The sequence below is a fragment of the Salmo salar genome, chromosome 14 (genome assembly GCF_965601325.2).
Source record: "Salmo salar chromosome 14, fSalSal1, whole genome shotgun sequence".
NCBI classification, from domain to species: domain Eukaryota; kingdom Metazoa; phylum Chordata; class Actinopteri; order Salmoniformes; family Salmonidae; genus Salmo; species Salmo salar.
The window spans coordinates 31719661-31739988 of record NC_138304.1 but is presented as its reverse complement, the minus strand read 5'-3'; the positions used below and the strand labels follow the sequence as shown (position 1 = coordinate 31739988).

The 20328-nt window shown below is 42.2% G+C and overlaps 1 protein-coding gene across 1 annotated transcript; it reads left to right on the top strand.

Annotated features, from left to right (window-relative positions):
* Nucleotides 1-3683: 3683 nt before the first annotated feature.
* mep1bb (meprin A subunit beta b) lies at nucleotides 3684-19640 on the top strand. The gene is made up of 14 exons (XM_014140206.2): nucleotides 3684-3897; nucleotides 4148-4166; nucleotides 4264-4314; nucleotides 4406-4449; nucleotides 4680-4758; nucleotides 7693-7810; nucleotides 10668-10846; nucleotides 13860-14078; nucleotides 14833-14985; nucleotides 15250-15465; nucleotides 15666-16133; nucleotides 16489-16671; nucleotides 18448-18607; nucleotides 18991-19640. Exons 1-14 carry the CDS (start codon nucleotides 3826-3828, stop codon nucleotides 19211-19213), a joined length of 2184 nt encoding a protein of 727 aa, XP_013995681.2. The 5' UTR covers nucleotides 3684-3825; the 3' UTR covers nucleotides 19214-19640.
* The last annotated feature ends 688 nt before the right edge of the window (nucleotides 19641-20328 follow it).

The following is a 20328-nucleotide window of genomic DNA, read 5'->3' as shown; positions in this document are numbered from 1 at the left end:
CACCATCCCATCTGGTTTGCGCTTAATGGGACTATAATTAGTTTTTCAACAGGGCATTGACCCAAACCACACCTCCAGGCTGTGTACGGGCTATTTGACCAAGAAGGAGAGTAATGGAGTGTTGCATCAGATGACCTGGCCTCCACAATCACTCGACCTCAACCCAATTGAAATGGTTTGGGAAGAGTTGGAGCGCAGAGTGAAGGAAAAGCAGCCAACAAAGGCTCAGCATATGTGGAAACTTCTTCAATACTGTTGGAAAAGCATTCCAGGTTAAGTGACTACCTCATGAAGCTGGTTGAGAGAATGCCAAGAGTGTGCAAAGCTGTAATTTAAAAAAAAGATTTATTTCACCTTTATTTAACCAGGTAGGCCAGCTGAGAACAAGTTCTCATTTACAACTGCGACCTGGCCAAGATAAAGCAGTGCGACAAAAACAACAACACAAAGTTACACATGGGATAAACAAATGTACAGTCAATAACACAATAGAAAATCTGATACAGTGTGTGCAAGTGAAGTAAGGAGGTAAGGAAATAAATAGGCCATAGTGGTGAAATAATTACAATTTAGCAATATACACTGGAGTAATAGATGTGCAGATGAGGATGGGCAAGTAGAAATACTGGTGTGTAAAAGAGCAGAAAAAAAAAAAAAAGGTGGGGATGAGGTAGGTAGTTGGTTGGATGGGCTATTTACAGATGGGCTGTGTACAGCTGCACCGAGCGGAAAGCTGCTCTGAAAGCCGATGCTTGAAGTTAGTGAGGGAGATATATGGCTCCATCGTCAGTGATTTTTGCAATTCGTTCCAGTCATTGGCAGCAGAGAACTGGAAGGAAAGGCAGCCAAGGAGGTGTTGGCTTTGGGGATGACCAGTGAAATATACCTGCTGGGCCGCGTGCTACGGGTGGGTGTTGCTATGGTGACCAGTGAGCTACTTATAGATGACCTGGAGCCAGTGGGTTTGGCGACGAATATGTAGCGAGGACCAGCCAACGAGAGCATACAGGTCGCAATGGTGGGTAGTATATGGGGCTTTGGTGACAAAATGGATGGCACTGTGATAGACTGCATACAATTTGCTGTGTAGAGTGTTGGAGGCTAACTTGTAAATGACATCGCCGAAGTCAAGGATCGGCAGGATATTCAGTTTTACGAGGGTATGTTTGGCAGCATGAGTGAAGGAGGCTTTGTTGCGAAATAGGAAGCCTATTCTAGATAATTTTGGATTGGAGATGCTTAATATGAGTCTGGAAGGAGAGTTTACAATCTAGCCAGACACCTAGGTATTTGTAGTTGTCCACATATTCTAAGTCAGAACCGTCCAGAGTAGTGATGCTAGGTGGGTGGGCGGGTGCGGGCAGCGATCGGTTGAAGAGCATGCATTTAGTTTTACTAGCATTTACGAGCAGTTGGAGGCCACGGAAGGAGTGTTGTATGGCATTGAAGCTTGTTTGGAGGTTTATTAACACAGTGTCCAAAGAAGAGCCAGATGTATACAGAATGGTGTCGTCTGCGTAGAGTTGGATCAAAGAATCACCCGCAACAAGAGTGATATCATTGATATATACAGAGAAAAGTGGACAGTAGTGTATATATATATACATACATATATATATATATATATATGCACACACACACACATACACACACACACACACACACACACACACACACACACACACACACACACACACACACACACACACACACACACACACACACACACACACACATATATATACACTGCTCAAAAAAATAAAGGGAACACTTAAACAACACAAAGTAACTCCAAGTCAATCACACTTCTGTGAAATCAAACTGTCCACTTAGGAAGCAACACTGATTGACAATACATTTCACATGCTGTTGTGCAAACGGAATAGACAACAGGTGGAAATTATAGGGAATTAGCAAGACACCCCCAATAAAGGAGTGGTTCTGCAGGTGGGGACCACAGACCACTTCTCAGTTCCTATGCTTCCTGGCTGATGTTTTGGTCACTTTTGAATGCTGGCAGTGCTTTCACTCTAGTGGTAGCATGAGACGGAGTCTACAACCCACACAAGTGGCTCAGGTAGTGCAGCTCATCCAGGATGGCACATCAATGCGAGCTGTGGCAAAAAGGTTTGCTGTGTCTGTCAGCGTAGTGTCCAGAGCATGGAGGCGCTACCAGGAGACAGGCCGGTACATCAGGAGACATGGAGGAGGCCGTAGGAGGGCAACAACCCAGCAGCAGGACTGCTACCTCTGCCTTTGTGCAAGGAGGAGCAGGAGAAGCACTGCCAGAGCCCTGCAAAATGACCTCCAGCAGGCCACAAATGTGCATGTGTCTGCTCAAACGGTCAGAAACAGACTCCATGAGGGTGGTATGAGGGCCCGACGTCCACAGGTGGGGGTTGTGCTTACAGCCCAACACCGTGCAGGACGTTTGGCATTTGCCAGAGAACACCAAGATTGGCAAATTCGCCACTGGCGCCCTGTGCTCTTCACAGATGAAAGCAGGTTCACACTGAGCAAGTGACAGACGTGACAGAGTCTGGAGATGCCGTGGAGAACGTTCTGCTGCCTGCAACATCCTCCAGCATGACCGGTTTGGTGGTGGGTCAGTCATGGTGTGGGGTGGCATTTCTTTGGGGGGCCGCACAGCCCTCCATGTGCTCGCCAGAGGTAGCCTGACTGCCATTAGGTACCGAGATGAGATCCTCAGACCCCTTGTGAGATCATATGCTGGTGCGGTTGGCCCTGGGTTCCTCCTAATGCAAGACAATGCTAGACCTCATGTGGCTGGAGTGTGTCAGCAGTTCCTGCAAGAGGAAGGCATTGATGCTATGGACTGGCCCGCCCGTTCCCCAGACCTGAATCCAATTGAGCACATCTGGGACATCATGTCTCGCTCCATCCACCAACGCCACGTTGCACCACAAACTGTCCAGGAGTTGGCGGATGCTTTAGTCCAGGTCTGGGAGGAGATCTCTCAGGAGACCATCCGCCACCTCATCAGGAGCATGCCCAGGTGTTGTAGGGAGGTCATACAGGCACGTGGAGGCCACACACACTACTGAGCCTCATTTTGACTTGTTTTAAAGACATTACATCAAAGTTGGATCAGCCTGTAGTGTGGTTTTCCACTTTAATTTTGAGTGTGACTCCAAATCCAGACCTCCATGGGTTGAAAAATTGGATTTCCATTGATTATTTTTGTGTGATTTTGTTGCCAGCACATTCAACTATGTAAAGAAAAAAGTATTTAATAAGATTATTTCTTTCATTCAGATCTAGGATGTGTTGTTTAAGTGTTCCCTTTATTTTTTTGAGCAGTATATATATATATATATATATATATATATATATATATATATATATATATATATATATATACACACACACACACACACACACACACACACACACACACACACACACACACACACACACATATATATATATATATATATTTGTATACAATTTTTATTTAAATTTGAGCGTTCAATATAGCTCTGTATTTGTATTAAGTATTTTATAGTATTTTTTTGATAATCTTTATCAAGGGGGACAATAATTCTGGACCTGACTGTACATGTGTGTATGTATAGGTGTGTGTTTATGTGTGTGTGAAAAGGTGTGAGGACACCTCATCTGAGTTGACTGTAGGTGAATTATGACACTTTGTTTCTTGCTCTGTCAATTATTGATCTTACAATCACATGTACTTTTATCTGGTCCATTGGACTAGCTTAGCACCTTTTATAAGTCTGTCTGAGAGGCCAAGGCTACTAATTCTTAGTGTTCCACACTAAGGGATTCTTTGACTAGGGAGTAAACATGGGGAGGAGAACTACATATTTATTCATCCTCCATATTTCATGGATCTTATGTGAAAATGTCTTATCTCTGGTAAGGTTATGTTGCATTTATCTGTTTATTTATATATTGGTGAAAATTAAATACATGTCTTAAAGAAACATCAGTATAGTTTTAGTACTGGTATGGAATGGTTTTCTTTGTTATTGAGATACTGTAATATGATTTATATTGACCTAATTTGCATATTCATTTCAAATTAGTATAATGCCTAATTTGCATTGTTACAATGGTCACTCACTTTCTCTAAACACTGGTACATTTTCCCTCTGTTGCTTGTCAGCCTACACCAAGAGTTTTAGGCAAGTGGAGTTTCTTATTTTCTTTTCAATATTTGAAATTGAATGTCACCTATTCAAAGCTGTCATTTACTGTATGTCCTTTACATTTATTCTACAGAATACGATGTGGATGGTGGAAGGGACATGGACATCTTTGATATCAATGAAGGTTTGTCAGTTAGGATGTTACTTAATATTGTTTCTAATACCTCAATGGGAGTTTCATAGCAAAGTGCTGTGTGTGTGCTTGGTCCTAACAGAGGCTGGGTTAAACCTGGTGGAGGGGGATATTGAGCTTGATGAGGTGAGTTAATAAGTACTTCTGCTGGTCTTCACTTTAACAATGACATGTTATATCAAGCATAGAAATAGAAAGACAAGAATGGGGAAGTTCCATTGATTTAAGACCACAGCAAGTTAACAGCACCCTTATGGGCTTGGGCAATTATATTTCTATGATATCAGCTGACTGCCCAGGCTTAACAGAACTAAATTATTTCTTTTTTTGTCAAATGTAATCTACGGCTGACTCAGAAACAAGGCCGGAATTCTATAATAGGGGATCAATACAGATGGCCAAAGACTGTTCCCTACTACTTTGAGGATGACTTGGGTAAGACCATATATGTAGATACAATATAATACATAGAGCGCATTCGGAAAGTATTCAGACCCCTTGACGTTACAGCCTTATTCTAAAATTGATGAAATTACTTTTTTCCCGTCATCAATCTACACACAATACCCCATAATGACAAAGCGAAAACATGTTCTTAGAATTTTTTGCAAAGGTATAAAAAATTACAAAACAGAAATACCTTATTTACGTAAGTATTCAGACCCTTTTCTACGAGACACTATATTGAGCTCAGGTGCATCCTGTTTCCATTGATCATTCTTGAGATGCTTCTACAACTTGATTGGAGTCCACCTGTGCTAAATTCAATTGATTGGACATGATTTGGAAAGACACACACCTGTCTATATAAGGTCCCACAGTTGACAGTGCAAGTCAGAGCAAAAACCAAGCCATGAGGTCAAAGGAATTGTCCGTAGAGTGCCGAGGCAGGATTGTTTCGAGGCACAAGGGTACCAAAAAAATTCTGCAGCATTGAAGTTCCCCAAGAACACAGTGGCCTCCATCATTCTTAAATGATATAAGTTTGGAACCACCAAGAACTCTTCCCGGCCAAACTGAACAATCGGAGGAGAAGGGCCTTGGTCCGGGAGGTGACCAAGAACCCGATGGTCACTCTGACAGAGCTCCTGAGTTCCTCTGTGGAGTTGGGAGAATCTTCCAGAAGGACAACAAACTCTGTAGCACTCCACCAATAAGGCCTTTATGGTAGGGTGGCCAGACAGAAGCCTCTCCTCACTAAAAGGTACATGACAGCCTGCTTGGAGTTTGCCAAAAGGCACCTAAAGAACTCTCAGACCATGAAAAACAAGATTCTCTGGTCTGATGAAACCAAGATTGAACTCTTTGCCCTGAATGCCAAGTGTCACATTTGGAGGAAATCTGGCACCATCCCTAAGGTGATGCATGGTGCTGGCAGCATCAAGATGTGGGGATGTTTTTCTGCGGCAGGGACTGGGAGACTAGTCAGGATCAAGCGAAAGATGAAATAAGCAAAGTACAGAGAGTTCCTTGATGAAAACCTGCTCCAGAGCGCTCAGGACCTCAGACTGGGGCGAAGATTCACCTTCCAACAGGACAACAACCCTAAGCACACAGCCAAGACAATGCAGGAGTGGTTTCAGGACAAGTCTCTGAATGTCCTTGAGTGGCCCAGCCAGAGCCCGGACTTGAACCCGATCTAACATCTCTGGAGAGACATGAAAATAGCTGTGCAGCGACTCTCTCCATCCAACCTGACAGAGCTTGAGAGGATCTGCAGAGAAGAATGGGAGAAACTCTCCAAGTACAGGTGTGCCAAGCTTGTAGCGTCATGCCCAAGAAGCCTCAAGGCTGTAATTGCTGCTAAAGGTGTTTCAACCAAGTACTGAGTAAAGGATCTGAATACTTATGTAAATGTGATATTTCAGATTTACATTTATAATACATTTCCAAAATAAGTACAACTAACTGTTTTTGCTTTGTTATTACGGGGTATTGTGTATAGATTGATAAGGCGGAAAAAAACGATTTAATCAATTTTAGAATAAGGCTGTAACGTAGGGGTCTGAATACTTTCCGAATGCACTGTACATCTACACTGAACAAAAATATAAACACATAACTTACAGTGTTGCTCCCATGTTTCATGACCTGAAATAAAAGATCCCAGAAATGTTGCATATAAACCTTATTTCTCTCAAATTTTGTGCACAAATTTGTTTACATCCCTGTTAGTGAGTATTTCTCCTTTGCCAAGATAATCCATACACCTGACAGGTGTGGCATATCAAAAAGCTGATTAAACAGCCTGATCATCACAGAGGTGCACCTCGTGCTGGAGACAACAAAAGGTCACTCTAAAATGTGAAGTTTTATCCTACATGACAATGCCACAGATAACTCAAGTTTTGAGGGAGCGTGCAATTGGCATGCTGACTGCAGGAATGTCCACCAGAGCTGTTGCCAGAGAATTTAATTTTAATTTCTTTACCATAAGCCGCCTCCAACGTCGTTTTGGAGAATTTGAAAGTACGTCCAACCGGCCTCACAACCACAGACCACTTGTATGGCGTTGTGTGGGCGAGCGGTTTGCTGATGTCAATGTTGTGAACAGAGTGTCCCATGGTGGTGGTGGGGTTATGATATAGGCAGTTATTAGCTACAGACAACAAACACAATTGCATTTTATCAATGGCAATATGAATACACAGAGATACTGTGATGAGATCCTGAGGGGACATTGTTATGCCATTCATCTGCCGCCATTACCTCATGTTTCAGCATGATAATGCATGGCTCCATGTCGCAAGGATCTGTACACAATTCCTGGAAGCTGAAAATGTCCCAGTTCTTCCATGGCCTGCATACTCACTAGACATGTCACCCATTGAGCATGTTTGTGATGCGCTGGATCGATGTGCACTCGGAAAGCATGTCCCAGTTCCCGCCAATATCCAGCAACTTCGCACAGCTATTGAAGAGGAGTGGGAGAACATTCCACAGAACACAATAAACAACCTGATCAACTCTGTGCGAAAGAGATGTGTTGCGCTGCAGATACTGACTGGTTCTGATCCACACCACTACCTTTTTTAAGGTATCTATGACCAACAGATGCATATCTGTCTTCCCAGTCATGTGAAATCCATAGGTTAGTAAATGTTTTCAATTGACTGATTTCTTTATATGAACTGTAACTCAGTAAAATCTTTGAGATTGTTGTGTTTATATTTTTGCTTAGTATAATACACATTCACTTTCTGAGACATGTTTTTGGTTCTAAAGGTTGACCATTTATGAGGGGCAATACATGAATTTACGCAATGATACTATTTTATGGTCCATTGCTCGAAATAGGCCATGTGGCGTAGTCTTCAATTGAATGTGTAATTTCATGGTTACAAGACATATCTTCTATTCACACCACAGAGATCAATGCAAAAGGTGTTATCCTGAAGGCCTTTGAACAGTACCGGTTGAAGACCTGTATCGACTTCAACCCTTGGGAGGGAGAGCAGAACTACATTTCCATTTTCAAAGGAAGCGGGTACTGTAAGCTGTTATGGACTGCTCTATTTTTATGTTGATTTATAATGCTTCTACATTGTGTTTTCAAGATACTGAACATACATGACTGCATAAAATATAAATACAGTACCAGTCTAAAGTTTGGACACTTACTTATTCAAGGGTTTTTCTTTATTTTTACTATGTTGTAGAATAATAGTGAAGACATCAAAACTATGAAATAACACATATGGAATCATGTAGTAACCAAATGTGTTAAACAATTCAAAATATATTTTATATTTGAGATTCTTCAAAGTAGCCCCCTTTGCCTTGATGACAGCTTTGCACACTCTTGGAATACTCTCAACCAGCTTCACTTGGAATGCTTTTCAAACAGTCTTGAAAGAGTTCCCACATAAAAAAAGAGGTCCTTCAAAAAGAAAAAGAGTTCCTTCACTCTGCGCTCCAACTCATCCCAAACCATTTCAATTGGGTTGTGGTTGGATGATTGTGGAGGCCAGGTCATCTGATGCAGCACTCCATCACTCTCCTTGGTCAAATAGCCCTTACACAGCCTGGAGGTGTGGTTTGGGTCATTGTCCTGTTGAAAAACAAATAATAGTCCCACTAAGCACAAACCAGTTGGAATGGTGTATCACTGCAGAATGATGTGGTTGCCATGATGGTTAAGTGTGCCTTGAATTCTAAATAAATCACTGATAGTGATTTGGAATCAAAAATCTAAAATTTGGACTCATCAGACCAAAGGACAGATTTCCACCGGTCTAATATCCATTGCTCGTGTTTCTTAGCCCAAGCAAGTCTCTTCTTCTTATTGGTGTCCTTTAGTAGTGGTTTCTTTGCAGGAATTAGACCACGAAGGCCTGATTCACACAGTCTCCTCTGAAAGTTGATGTTGAGATGTGTCTGTTATTTGAAATCTGTGAAGCATTTATTTGAGCTGCAATCTGAGCTACAGTTAATTCTAATGAGGTTATCCTCTGCAGCAGAGATAACTCTGGGTCTTTCCTGTGGCAGACCTTATGAGAGCTTTCATCATAGCGCTTGATGGTTTTTGCGACTGCACTTGAAGAAAATGTCAAAGTTCTTGACATTTTCCGGATTGACTGACCTTCATGTCTTAAAGTAATGATGAACTGTTGTTTCTCTTTGCTTATTTGAGCAGTTTTTGCCATAATACGGACTTGGTCTTTTACCAAATAGGGCTATCTTCTGTATACCAGCCCTACCTTGTCACAACACAACTGATTGGCTCAAATGCATTAAGAAGGAAATAAATTCCACAAATGAACTTTTAACAAGTTACACCTGTTAATTGAAATGCATTCCAGGTGACTACCTCCTAAAGCTGATTGAGAGCATGCCAAGAGTGTGCAAAGCTGTCATCAAGGCAAAGGGTGGCTACTTTGAAGAATCTCAAATATAAAATATATTTTGAATTGTTTAACACTTTTTTGGTTACTACATGATTCCATATGTGTTATTTCATAGTTTTGATGGCTTCACTATTATTATACAATGTAGAAAATAGTAAAAATAAAGAAAAACCCTTGAATGACTGGTACTGTGTATATATACACTACCGTTCAAAAGTTTGGGGTCACGTAGAAATGTCCTTGTTTTTGAAAGAAAAGCATATTTTTTGTCTATTGAAATAACATCAAATTGATCAGAAATACAGTGTAGACATTGTTAATGTTGTAAATGACTATGACTGAGAAACAGACGCCTCGCAAGTCCTCAACTGGCAGCTTCATTAAATAGTACCCGCAAAACACCAGTCTCAACGTCAACAGTGAAGAGGCGACTCCGGGATGCTGGCCTTCTAGGCAGAGTTCCTCTATTCAGTGTCTGTGTTCTTTTGCCCATTAATCTTTTTATTGGCCAGTCTGAGATATGGCTTTTTCTTTGCAACTCTGCATAGAAGGCCAGCATCCCGGAGTTGCCTCTTCACTGTTGATGTTGAGACTGGTGTTTTGCGGGTACTATTTAATGAGCTGCCAGTTGAGGACTTGTGAGGGGTCTGTTTCTCAAACTAGACACTCTAATGTACTTGTCCTCTTGCTCAGTTGTGCACCGGGGCCTCCCACTCCTCTTTATATTCTGGTTAGTGCTAGTCTGCTCTGTTCTGTGTTGAACTATACTAATGACAAAATGTGTGAATGTTTGCTGAAAGGTCTCTGTGTTACAAATACCTGGGTCCAACATTTTTTTACAATGTATTAAAACGTTGTACGTGATCTTCAGTTTCTCTGAAATTTCTCCCATGGAATAGCCTTAATTTCTCAGAACAAGAATAGACTGACGAGTTTCGGAAGAAAGGGCTTTGTTTCTGGCCATTTTGTGCCTGTAGTTGAACCCACAAATGCCGATGCTCCAGATACTAAACTAGTCTAAAGAAGGCCAGTTCTATTGCTTCTTTAATGAGAACAACAGTTTTCAGCTGTGCTAACATAATTGCAAAAGGTTTTTCTAATGATCAATTAGCCTTTTAAAATGATAAATTTGGATTTGCTAACACAATGTGCCATTGGAACACAGGAGCGATGGTTGCTGATAATGGGCCTCTGTACGCCTATATACATATTCCATTAAAAATCTTTAGTTTACAGCCACAATGGTCATTTACAACACTAACAATGTCTACACTGTATTTCTGATCAATTTTATGTTATTTTAATGGACAAAAAAAATTGTTTTTTTTTTTTCCAAGAACAAGGACATTTCTAAGTGATCCCAAACTTTTGAACAATAGTGTATATATTTTATTTTGGAAGGATGTTCCCATGGAAATAAAAGTTAGGCTGTAGTATAGCCTTTGAGTTTGTAATATATTAACACTCAACAATGTTTTCTGGTTGTCTCTTTTTCAGCTGTTTCTCATCTGTGGGTAACCAACATGTGGGAAAACAGAGGTTGTCCATCGGGACCAATTGTGACCGCATTGCGACCATCGAACACGAATTCCTCCATGCGCTGGGTTTCTGGCATGAGCAGTCACGGTCGGACCGCGATGACTACGTCACCATCCTGTGGGACCACATCTCTGAGGGTACTGAACCTCTAAATACAGTGAGGGAAAAAAGTATTTGATCTCCTGCTGATTTTGGACATTTGCCCACTGACAAATAAATGATCAGTCTATAATTTTAATGGTAAGTTTATTTGAACAGTGAGAGACAGAATAACAACAACAAAAAATCCAGAAAAACGCATGTCAAAAATGTTATAAATTGATTTGCATTTTAATGAGAGAAATAAGTATTTGACCCCTCTGCAAAACATGACTTAGTACTTGGTGGCAAAACCCTTGTTGGCAATCACAGAGGTCAGACGTTTCTTGTATTTGGCCACCAGGTCTGGACACATCTCAGGAGGGATTTTGTCCCACTCCTCTTTGCAGATCTTCTCCAAGTCATTAAGGTTTCGAGGCTGACGTTTGGCAACTCGAACCTTCAGCTCCCTCCGCAGATTTTCTATGGGATTATGGTCTGGAGACTGGCTAGGCCACTCCAGGACCTTAATGTGCTTCTTCTTGAGCCACTCCTTTGTTGCCTTGGACGTGTGTTTTGGGTCATTGTCATGCTGGAATACCCATCCACGACCCATTTTCAATGCCCTGGCCGAGGGAAGGAGGTTCTCACCCAAGATTTGACGGTACATGGCCCCGTCCATCGTCCCTTTGATGCGGTGAAGTTGTCCTGTCCCCTTAGCAGAAAAAGACCCCCAAAGCATAATGTTTCCACCTCCATGTTTGACGGTGGGGATGGTGTTCTTGGGGTCATAGGCAGCATTCCTCCTCCTCCAAACACGGCGAGTTGAGTTGATGCCAAAGAGCTCCATTTTGGTCTCATCTGACCACAACACCTTCACCCAGTTGTCCTCTGAATCATTCAGATGTTCATTGGCAAACTTCCGACGGGCATGTATATGTGCTTTCTTGAGCAGGGGGACCTTGCGGGCGCTGCAGGATTTCAGCCCTTCATGGCGTAATGTGTTACCAATTGTTTTCTTGGTGACTATGGTCCCAGCTGCCTTGAAATCATTGACAAGATCCTCCCGTGTAGTTCTGGGCTAATTCCTCACCGTTCTCATGATCATTGCAACTCCACGAGGTGAGATCTTGCATGGAGCCCCAGGCCGAGGGAGATTGACAGTTCTTTTGTGTTTCTTCCATTTGCGAATAATTGCACCAACTGTTGTCACCTTCTCACCAAGCTGCTTGGCGATGGTCTTGTAGCCCATTCCAGCCTTGTGTAGGTCTACAATCTTGTCCCTGACATCCTTGGAGAGCTCTTTGGTCTTGGCCATGGTGGAGAGTTTGGAATCTGATTGATTGATTGCTTCTGTGGACAGGTGTCTTTTTTACAGGTAACAAGCTGAGATTAGGAGCACTCCCTTTAAGAGTGTGCTCCTAATCTCAGCTCGTTACCTGTATAAAAGACACCTGGGAGCCAGAAATCTTTCTGATTGAGAGGGGGTCAAATACTTATTTCCCTCATTAAAATGTAAATCAATTTATAACATTTTTGACATGCGTTTTTCTGGATTTGTTTGTTGTTATTCTGTCTCTCACTGTTCAAATAAACCTACCATTAAAATTATAGACTGATCATTTCTTTGTCAGTGGGCAAACGTACAAAATCAGCAGGGGATCAAATACTTTTTTCCCTCACTGTATATGGTAACCCTAACCATAATGCTTACCTCTAACCCGAAAATGTAGGGGTTAGGGTTATGGCTAATGTTAGGGTTGTACCAGGTAAGAGCTGTCAAATACACAAGCAGCTCCCGGCATTATACCTAAAGCGGACATTGCCATTGGCTGCACGAAGTTGCATTAAGAGAGCCATGCAGCCTTGATTACAAGTTCGACTGTAATGTGAGATGTAATCTATACCTTGATTGTTTAGTTAAATGTTTTTTGATTTGAATGTCATTATTTCTATATAGCCTATACTTTCTCGTTCTGAACTTCTGATGCAAGTGGGACGGGTGTGGCTTCGTGACAATAACCACACGAGCAACAGCTCTAATTTGACAGCTCTAACACAGTTACACCAGCTATGCAGGTGTCGGATATTGCCGATTAACTCTTGATCTGATTGAATCTAGGCTATTCCCACTGGGTAAAAATGGGTTTAATCAACATTGTTTCCACGTCATGATGTTGAATCAATGTGGAAAACTGATTGAATTTGCAAAAAGTCATCAACGTAAGTTTATTTTTTTAACCCAAATCCAATGACATAGGGATTTCACGTTAGTTGAAAATTCAACCAAATGTAAATCAAAACTAGACATTGAGCTGAGGTCTGTTCCCAGTGGGTTGTTTCTTACTGTACATGCCTGCATGTATTTGTCATCAGAAACATGGTGATTGGATTTCTCAGAATAACATATCCTCTAATCGTCTGGACAAACAGTAATGTGTTTTCTTCCCACATGCATATTACAATATGTCAACATGACAACCAAAAGTCAGATTAGCGTTAGCCTGACCAAACAGGCCCACCCACAGTGTACACTAGTTGTTCATTAATCTTGACCTTTCCCAAGAGCTATAAGCTATGTGATCAGGACAAACAAATGTCTTATTGCGCTGATCGACTGCCTAATCCTCTCAAACAGGCAAAGGGCACCATATAAGCATCAACGGAAATTTAAAGTGAAATTTGAGATTAGTGCATGGTCTAAGTCATTGATATCAAGTCATTAATTTCATGTAATTGAAGGTGAAAGAGCAGCGACATGATTCTTAAGATTCCAATCAGCATCTTGTCATCCACATGATCCCTACCCCTATAGATCTGCCATTGGAGACATTCTTTGTCTTGCTAACATTTTGGGGTTGAAGGCTTATTACACTACATGTCAACTCTGTCAATTCAGGAGACGAATTGAAATTCCAAGGCTAGATTTGAAGAAGTGAGTAAACTGGCTGATTTGAGCCCTCCAACCCGGCTGAACTCTCTCTCTCCCTCACTCCCCCCCACCGTCTCTCTCTCACTCCCCCCCCCCCCCCCACCGTCTCTCTCTCACTCCCCCCCTCCCTCAATCTCCAGGTAAGGAACACAACTTCAACACGTACAATGACACCACGTCCAGTTCTCTGGGTGTCCCCTACGACTACGGTTCCATGATGCACTACAGTAAGACTGCGTTCAGGAACGGTACCGAGCCCACAATCGTCACCAAGATCCCCGCCTTCGCTGACGTCATCGGTCAGCGCATGGAGTTCAGTGATAATGACCTGCTCAAGCTACGGCGCCTCTACAACTGTAGTAAGACTCAGTCACTTTAGGTCTCTACAACTGTAGTAAGACACAGGCACATTATGCTCTACAACTGCAGTACGACTCAGTCACTTAAGGCTCTACAACTGCAGTACGACTCAGTCACTTAAGGCTCTACAACTGCAGTAAGGCACAGGCAAATTAGAATGTTCAGCTGCAGTAAGACTCAGGCTCAGCTGCAGTAAGACTCAGGCACATTAGGCTTCTACAACTGCAGTAAGACTTAGTCACTTAAGGCTCTGCAACTGTCGTAAGACATAGGAACATTAGGCTGTACAACTGCAGTAAGACTCAGGCCATGTTCAAGAGCATCAGTTTGCTCAGTCAGTGATCAACGACTGTCTGAGCAGACTGACTGATCTACCAAGTAAGTAGTAAGACATACTCACATTGACCTGCTGCTCTACCGATTTATTTGATGGAGGCTGTAATTCAGTCAAACCCACAGTGCAGGAGACTTCCTTTGCTGGAATGTCACATTTGTGCTATAAAACGGATATATATATATATATTTGAATTACAGTGATTAGTTAGGTGATATGTTCAAAGCAAAACTCTGGTTGATTTTAATGAAAGGAGGTCTTTTGGAAAAACAGAAACGGCAGGATCTTTCTGCAGTGGTTGGGTACATGGTACTACATGGGTACATGGTAAACCTAGATAAAAACGTTTACAGCAGGTCAAAGTTTTTCTATGATTGCTGTTCAGCTGATGGCGATTGTATATGTGTCCTTTGATCCAGCACGCTCCTCCACTTTCCTGGACACCTGCGACTTTGAGAGGGAGAACATCTGTGGTATGATCCAGGGGCCGGGGAACCAGGCAGAATGGACCAGGGTGACCCAGGCGCCCGGCGGGCCCAACACGGACTACTCCAACATGGGCAAATGCACCGGTGAGCACCCCCTCAGTACACACCAACCACAAAACAACACTATCAACCTCCCATCCTCAGTACCTGACAGGGCAGATCACTATCAGCTCTATTCTTATCTTACAGTCCAAAGGGTGATCAAAGGTCCAGTTACAAATAAGACCTAGAGTTGTCCCTGACTATGTTACCTGGTTAGTAAAACTCTGAGCCCTAGTTATAGGCTAAAGTTATAGGCTGACCCTAATAATCCAATGGAAAATGTATACTGATGTCCGTTGTTCACAGGCTCAGGCTACTTCATGCACTTGAGCACTGCCACAGGCAAACCAGCAGACACAGCCAGGCTGGAGAGCAGACTGCTCTACCCCAAGAGAGGCTACCAGTGCCTGCAGTTCTTCCTCTACAACGGTGGTGGTGCCAACGATCAGCTGGTGATCCTTGTCCGAGAGTACGATGAAGCCCACCCCAACGGGACCCTGCGTGTTATTCAGCCCATAGTTGGTAACATCTCTAACATATTGTCTCTAACATAGCTAACATCAACCTATAGACATTCAAATGATCTGTTATTAGTTTAGACCCATCATATTGTTTTTTTCTTAACTTGTATAATGTGTATAACATATGATATACTGTAAATTCTACACAACAATATTTTCTTTACTGTAATTATAAACTTAATGGTTTCCTCTTTCTCCCAGCACCACCTCAAGACCTATGGCACCTGCACCACGTGAGCCTGAACGTGGCCAAGAAGTTCCGGGTGGTGTTCGAGGGCATCAAGGGTGACGCCCCATCCACAGGTGGTCTCTCCCTGGACGACATCAACCTCTCCGAGACTACCTGCCCCGACCACGTGTGGCGGGTGAAGAACTTCAGCCACATCATGGAGACCACTCCTAACGACAAACCCATCTACAGCCCCCCATTCAAGTCCAGAGAGGGCTACACCTTCCAGATGGGGCTCTACCCCAGTGGGAAGGAGGGCTTCCCAGGGGAGCTTTCTGCCTACGCCCACCTGGTGACCATGACCGGTGACACGGAGGTGCGGAAGTGGCCGTGCCCGTGGAAACAGATGACCATGATGCTGTTCGACCAGAACCCAGACATCATGAGGCGTATGAACAACCAGCGCAGTGTCACCACCGATCCTACTAAGAAACTCAGTGGTCAGTCCAGGTCCAGTATTCATTAAGCATCTTAGAGTGGGAGTGTTGATCTAGGATCAGGTTCCCCCTATCCATGTCATCTTTTTCATTATTATCTGAAAGGCTAAACTGATCCTAGGTCAGTACCCTTCTGAAATGCCTAATTAATATGGACCAAGACAAGTGCAGAACGATTTGAAACCCAGGGATTTACTTTAACATATGGAGTTAAATTCCATTGTCTAATTAATGGAATTAACATTCTTTTCGAAGATGTTCCACCTGGTTTTGCATTGACTTAAAGTAGTAGTCTTCTTATTTCATAGATGAAGTCATGTAGAGTATATTGAGAAAGATCTGTGTTTTTACCTTTCAGAGACTTCAGAGCTGTTCTTCTGGGATGACCCTCGTAAGGTGGGCGTTGAAGTGTCAGAGGCGGACGGGACCAAATATTTTCGGGGGCCGGGTGCCGGGACCACCACGTACCTCACCCATGGCAGGGCCAAGAGCAGGGACTTCATCAAGGGGGGAGATGCCATCTTCCTGCTTACCATGGAGGGTAAGAAGTTCTGAAACGTTACCCTGGTCCCAGATTTGTTCGTGCTGTATTGCCAACTCCTATGTTCAGTCATGACAAAAGTTAGCCTGGTTCCAGATCTGTTTGGTCATTGTCAGTGGTGTAAGTAAAAATACTTGAAAATAATACAAGTATTTTTGGGGGGTATCTGTACAACTTTTTTTATTTCTACTTTTACTTTTGATACTTAAGTATATTTTAGTAATTACATTTACTTTTGATACATAAGTATATTTAAAACCAAGTACTTTTAGACTTTTACTTAAGTAGTATTTTACTGGGTGACTCACTTTTACTTGAGTCATTTTCTATTAAGGTATCTTTACTTTTACTGAAGTATGAAAATTAGGTACTTTTTCCACCAATGGTCATTGTTGCGTTTGACACAATCACACACAGATCTGGGACCAGGCTACTGAAAATACCTTTTTAGCAAAAACATGCTAAAAGCATTCTCTACATTCTCTGAAAGCATGATAGATTGTCTCTCTGTTTTGCATAACCATGTTCAAATATACTCATCTGTATGATCCCACCAGTGGAGGCTGCTGAGGGGAGGACGGCTCATAATAATGGCTGGAACTGAGCGAATGGAATGGCATTAAACCATGTGTTTGATGTTTTGATAGAATTCCACTCATTCCTCTACAGCCATAACCACAAGCCAGTCCTCCCCAATTAAGGTGTCACCAACCTCCTGTGGATCCACCATCATATCCCATTAAAGCCTAGATTCAATCAGATCAAGTGTTAACTTGCGATAGCCGACACCCGCAAGTTGGCGTTTCGGCGGTGTCAGAAGTGTTACTGCGTTAGAGCTGCTGCTCGTGTGGTCATTGTCACAAAGCCACTTGTCCCACTCGCGTTAGAAATTCTGAATAAGATAGTGTAGGCTATATAGAAATAATGACACTCAAGTTGAAAATCATTAAACAAAATAAAGAGGATTTCTATCAGCCAATCAATGTTTAGATAACATCTCACATTCTATTGTGAACTTGTAAATAAGGCTGCATGGGATTTCTCTTAATGCTACTCTGTGCAGCCAATGGCAATGTCCACTTTAGGTATAATGCCAGGAGCCACAGCGGTCCACAGCAGTTCCACCTCCGACACCGCCAAAACAACCGCTATGCAGTGGGTCAGCTAACCTTTACACTGCCTTGTTGATTATCATCACACTCATTCAAAAAAAATTCCACCTATTTAAAGGTTGGCTTTGGGCAAAAATGCAAAAATAATGTCTTTAAACTATATAACTGATCAATCCACCATCACACCAGGGAATTTAATGCTTAAATCCTCAAATATATGAATAAGATATTTGGCTACAGAAGTGCCATTCTTACCAACCTCTACAGCTTTCATCCAAAAACATATCCTTTGAAATGATGTCAACACATACTGGAGGAGTTACTGGCTAGCTACAGTGGCTAGCTTAGCTAACGAACTAGCTACGCTGGTCACAGTGCGCATGACCAGAATGACACCGACGAACCACCAAAGGAACACCTCATTTCTGTTTGAAAATTGAGAAAAGAGTGGTGTTGTACTGTTATTCGTGGCCTCGACTGTGATGTCCACATCACGTGATTTATTACCAATTCACACCCATTCACCATTTCTATAATCAATCATGCTATCCCATCCCAGTGTCCGTAGGCCAACATTAATTTCGATGTTAGTACTATGTGTACTGTACCTCCTCATCTCATTCTCATTGCATACATTCCCCCTCCCCCCTATCTCTGTCTTCAGATGTGTCGCATCTTACGGTGACCCAGCCCGTACCCTCCTCCACATTGCCACCAGTCACCACGGTTACCACCGCCATATTGCCACCTACTAACCCCTGCACTAAGGTCACATGTGGGAATGAGGGAGTCTGTGTGGTGGATGCTGGAAATGCTCTTTGCAGGTGAGGACACTTTATTATCGAGGCTTGTCGCTTACACAATACAATGGTCTGAAATTCAGTCATCCATACTGAATTCTCTTTCGCTCGGTTCTTCTCTCTGCATTGATAACCACAGCTTGATTCTCTCCTCCTTTTATTATCTTGCTCCAGCTGTGTAGATACAAATGATTCCCTCTGTTTCCTCAGAATGCTCAGTCTTACCCTTTACACACAGCCCAGCAGGCAAAACTGGTTGTATAATATCATTACAACCAGTGTTGTCTGTGTATTGACTCCCACTTTCTCCCGCTCTATATAGGTGTGCCGTGTTAGAGCTCTTTGTCTCTCCCTATCCAGATGTGCAGTGGGTAGATTGGTGACTCTCTGTCTCGGTCCCTCTCTAGGTGTGCAGTTGGTGACGACTGGTGGTACTATGGAGAGAGTTGTCAGTATCAGGGTTCCACCCAGGACACGATGACCACAGCGCTTATAGCCTCTTTCTCTGTGCTGGGTGGCATGTTGGTGGTGACTGCAGTCAGTGTGGTGTGTGTGAAGAGGAAAAACAAGAACAGCGGAGGTGGAGACAGGGGCATCACCATGTCCAATGTCACCGTCACAGGAATGTAATGTTTTTTCCCTGCCAGAACCAAAACAATTAATGGCCAGCATTAAGTAGATGAAGAAGTTAACTGCAAAAACTACAACTCCTTCAAATATAACATTACAAAAGATCTACTGGAAATTTCACTTAAATGTCTCATCCCAATAATTATCTGCCTATCAGCCATGTATTTTGATCAGCCTGTTCATTTTACATGATTTGTAGTTTCTTTGTGTATGTAAATCTCCAATTATTTGTTTATCTATCTTAAATCAGATTACTTTTCTTGTGTTAAATGTTTATTTAATTTATGTTTAAAAACTTGGGAGGGGGAAGTGCTCTACAAGCCTTTTTTTTTTACCTCTCCCGCACAGGTTATTTTCATTTACCTTAAAACATCCCATTGTTTTGTATTTTCTTGTGTGCAAATAAAAGAAAATCATAAATATGCTATGAAGTGTACGTTACGTACAGTATTGTTCAGGGCATATGCTACATTAGTGTTGCTGTCATGTCATTTTCATCATATCAGACCCTTAATAGTTTTAAATGGAGATAATTATATCTGAAATGTTTATTTTTCTTTAGTTGCAGTCATGGAATGAAGGCATTAGGGGCATAACTATAATAAGTGGTTCTAGAGTTAGTCTGTTAAGAAATGAATGAGATGCTAATATAAACATTTTACAATATCGACCTCTTCTGGTCATAAGGTGCACATACACCTGTATGAGTTTCAAATTAGGGCTCTATTCAATAAGTAGCACTGAAGTTATGTGCTGTAGCCCGATTGACATTTAGAGTCAATGTTCCCACGTTAGCAGACACGGCCTTCATGGTAAATGCTACACATGTCAGCTCAATTGGAAATTACCTTTCAATTTCAAGCGTGCTATAGAGCCGAACTTCAGCTATACAGATTGAATAGAGCCGTTAATCAAACTAGAGCTATAGTATGACAGGTGCAACAATAGAGATTATTATCCTGCATTTCTGGATAACAGTCATGTAAACATGGTACATTAAATTGTATTGTAAAGTCTAATTGAATGCTATCAGCTATACTTCTGGCTGTTTTTTGGTTTATATTAACTTAAAATTGTATGACCTTTGCAGTTGCATCAGCAAAATACAAGAGGAC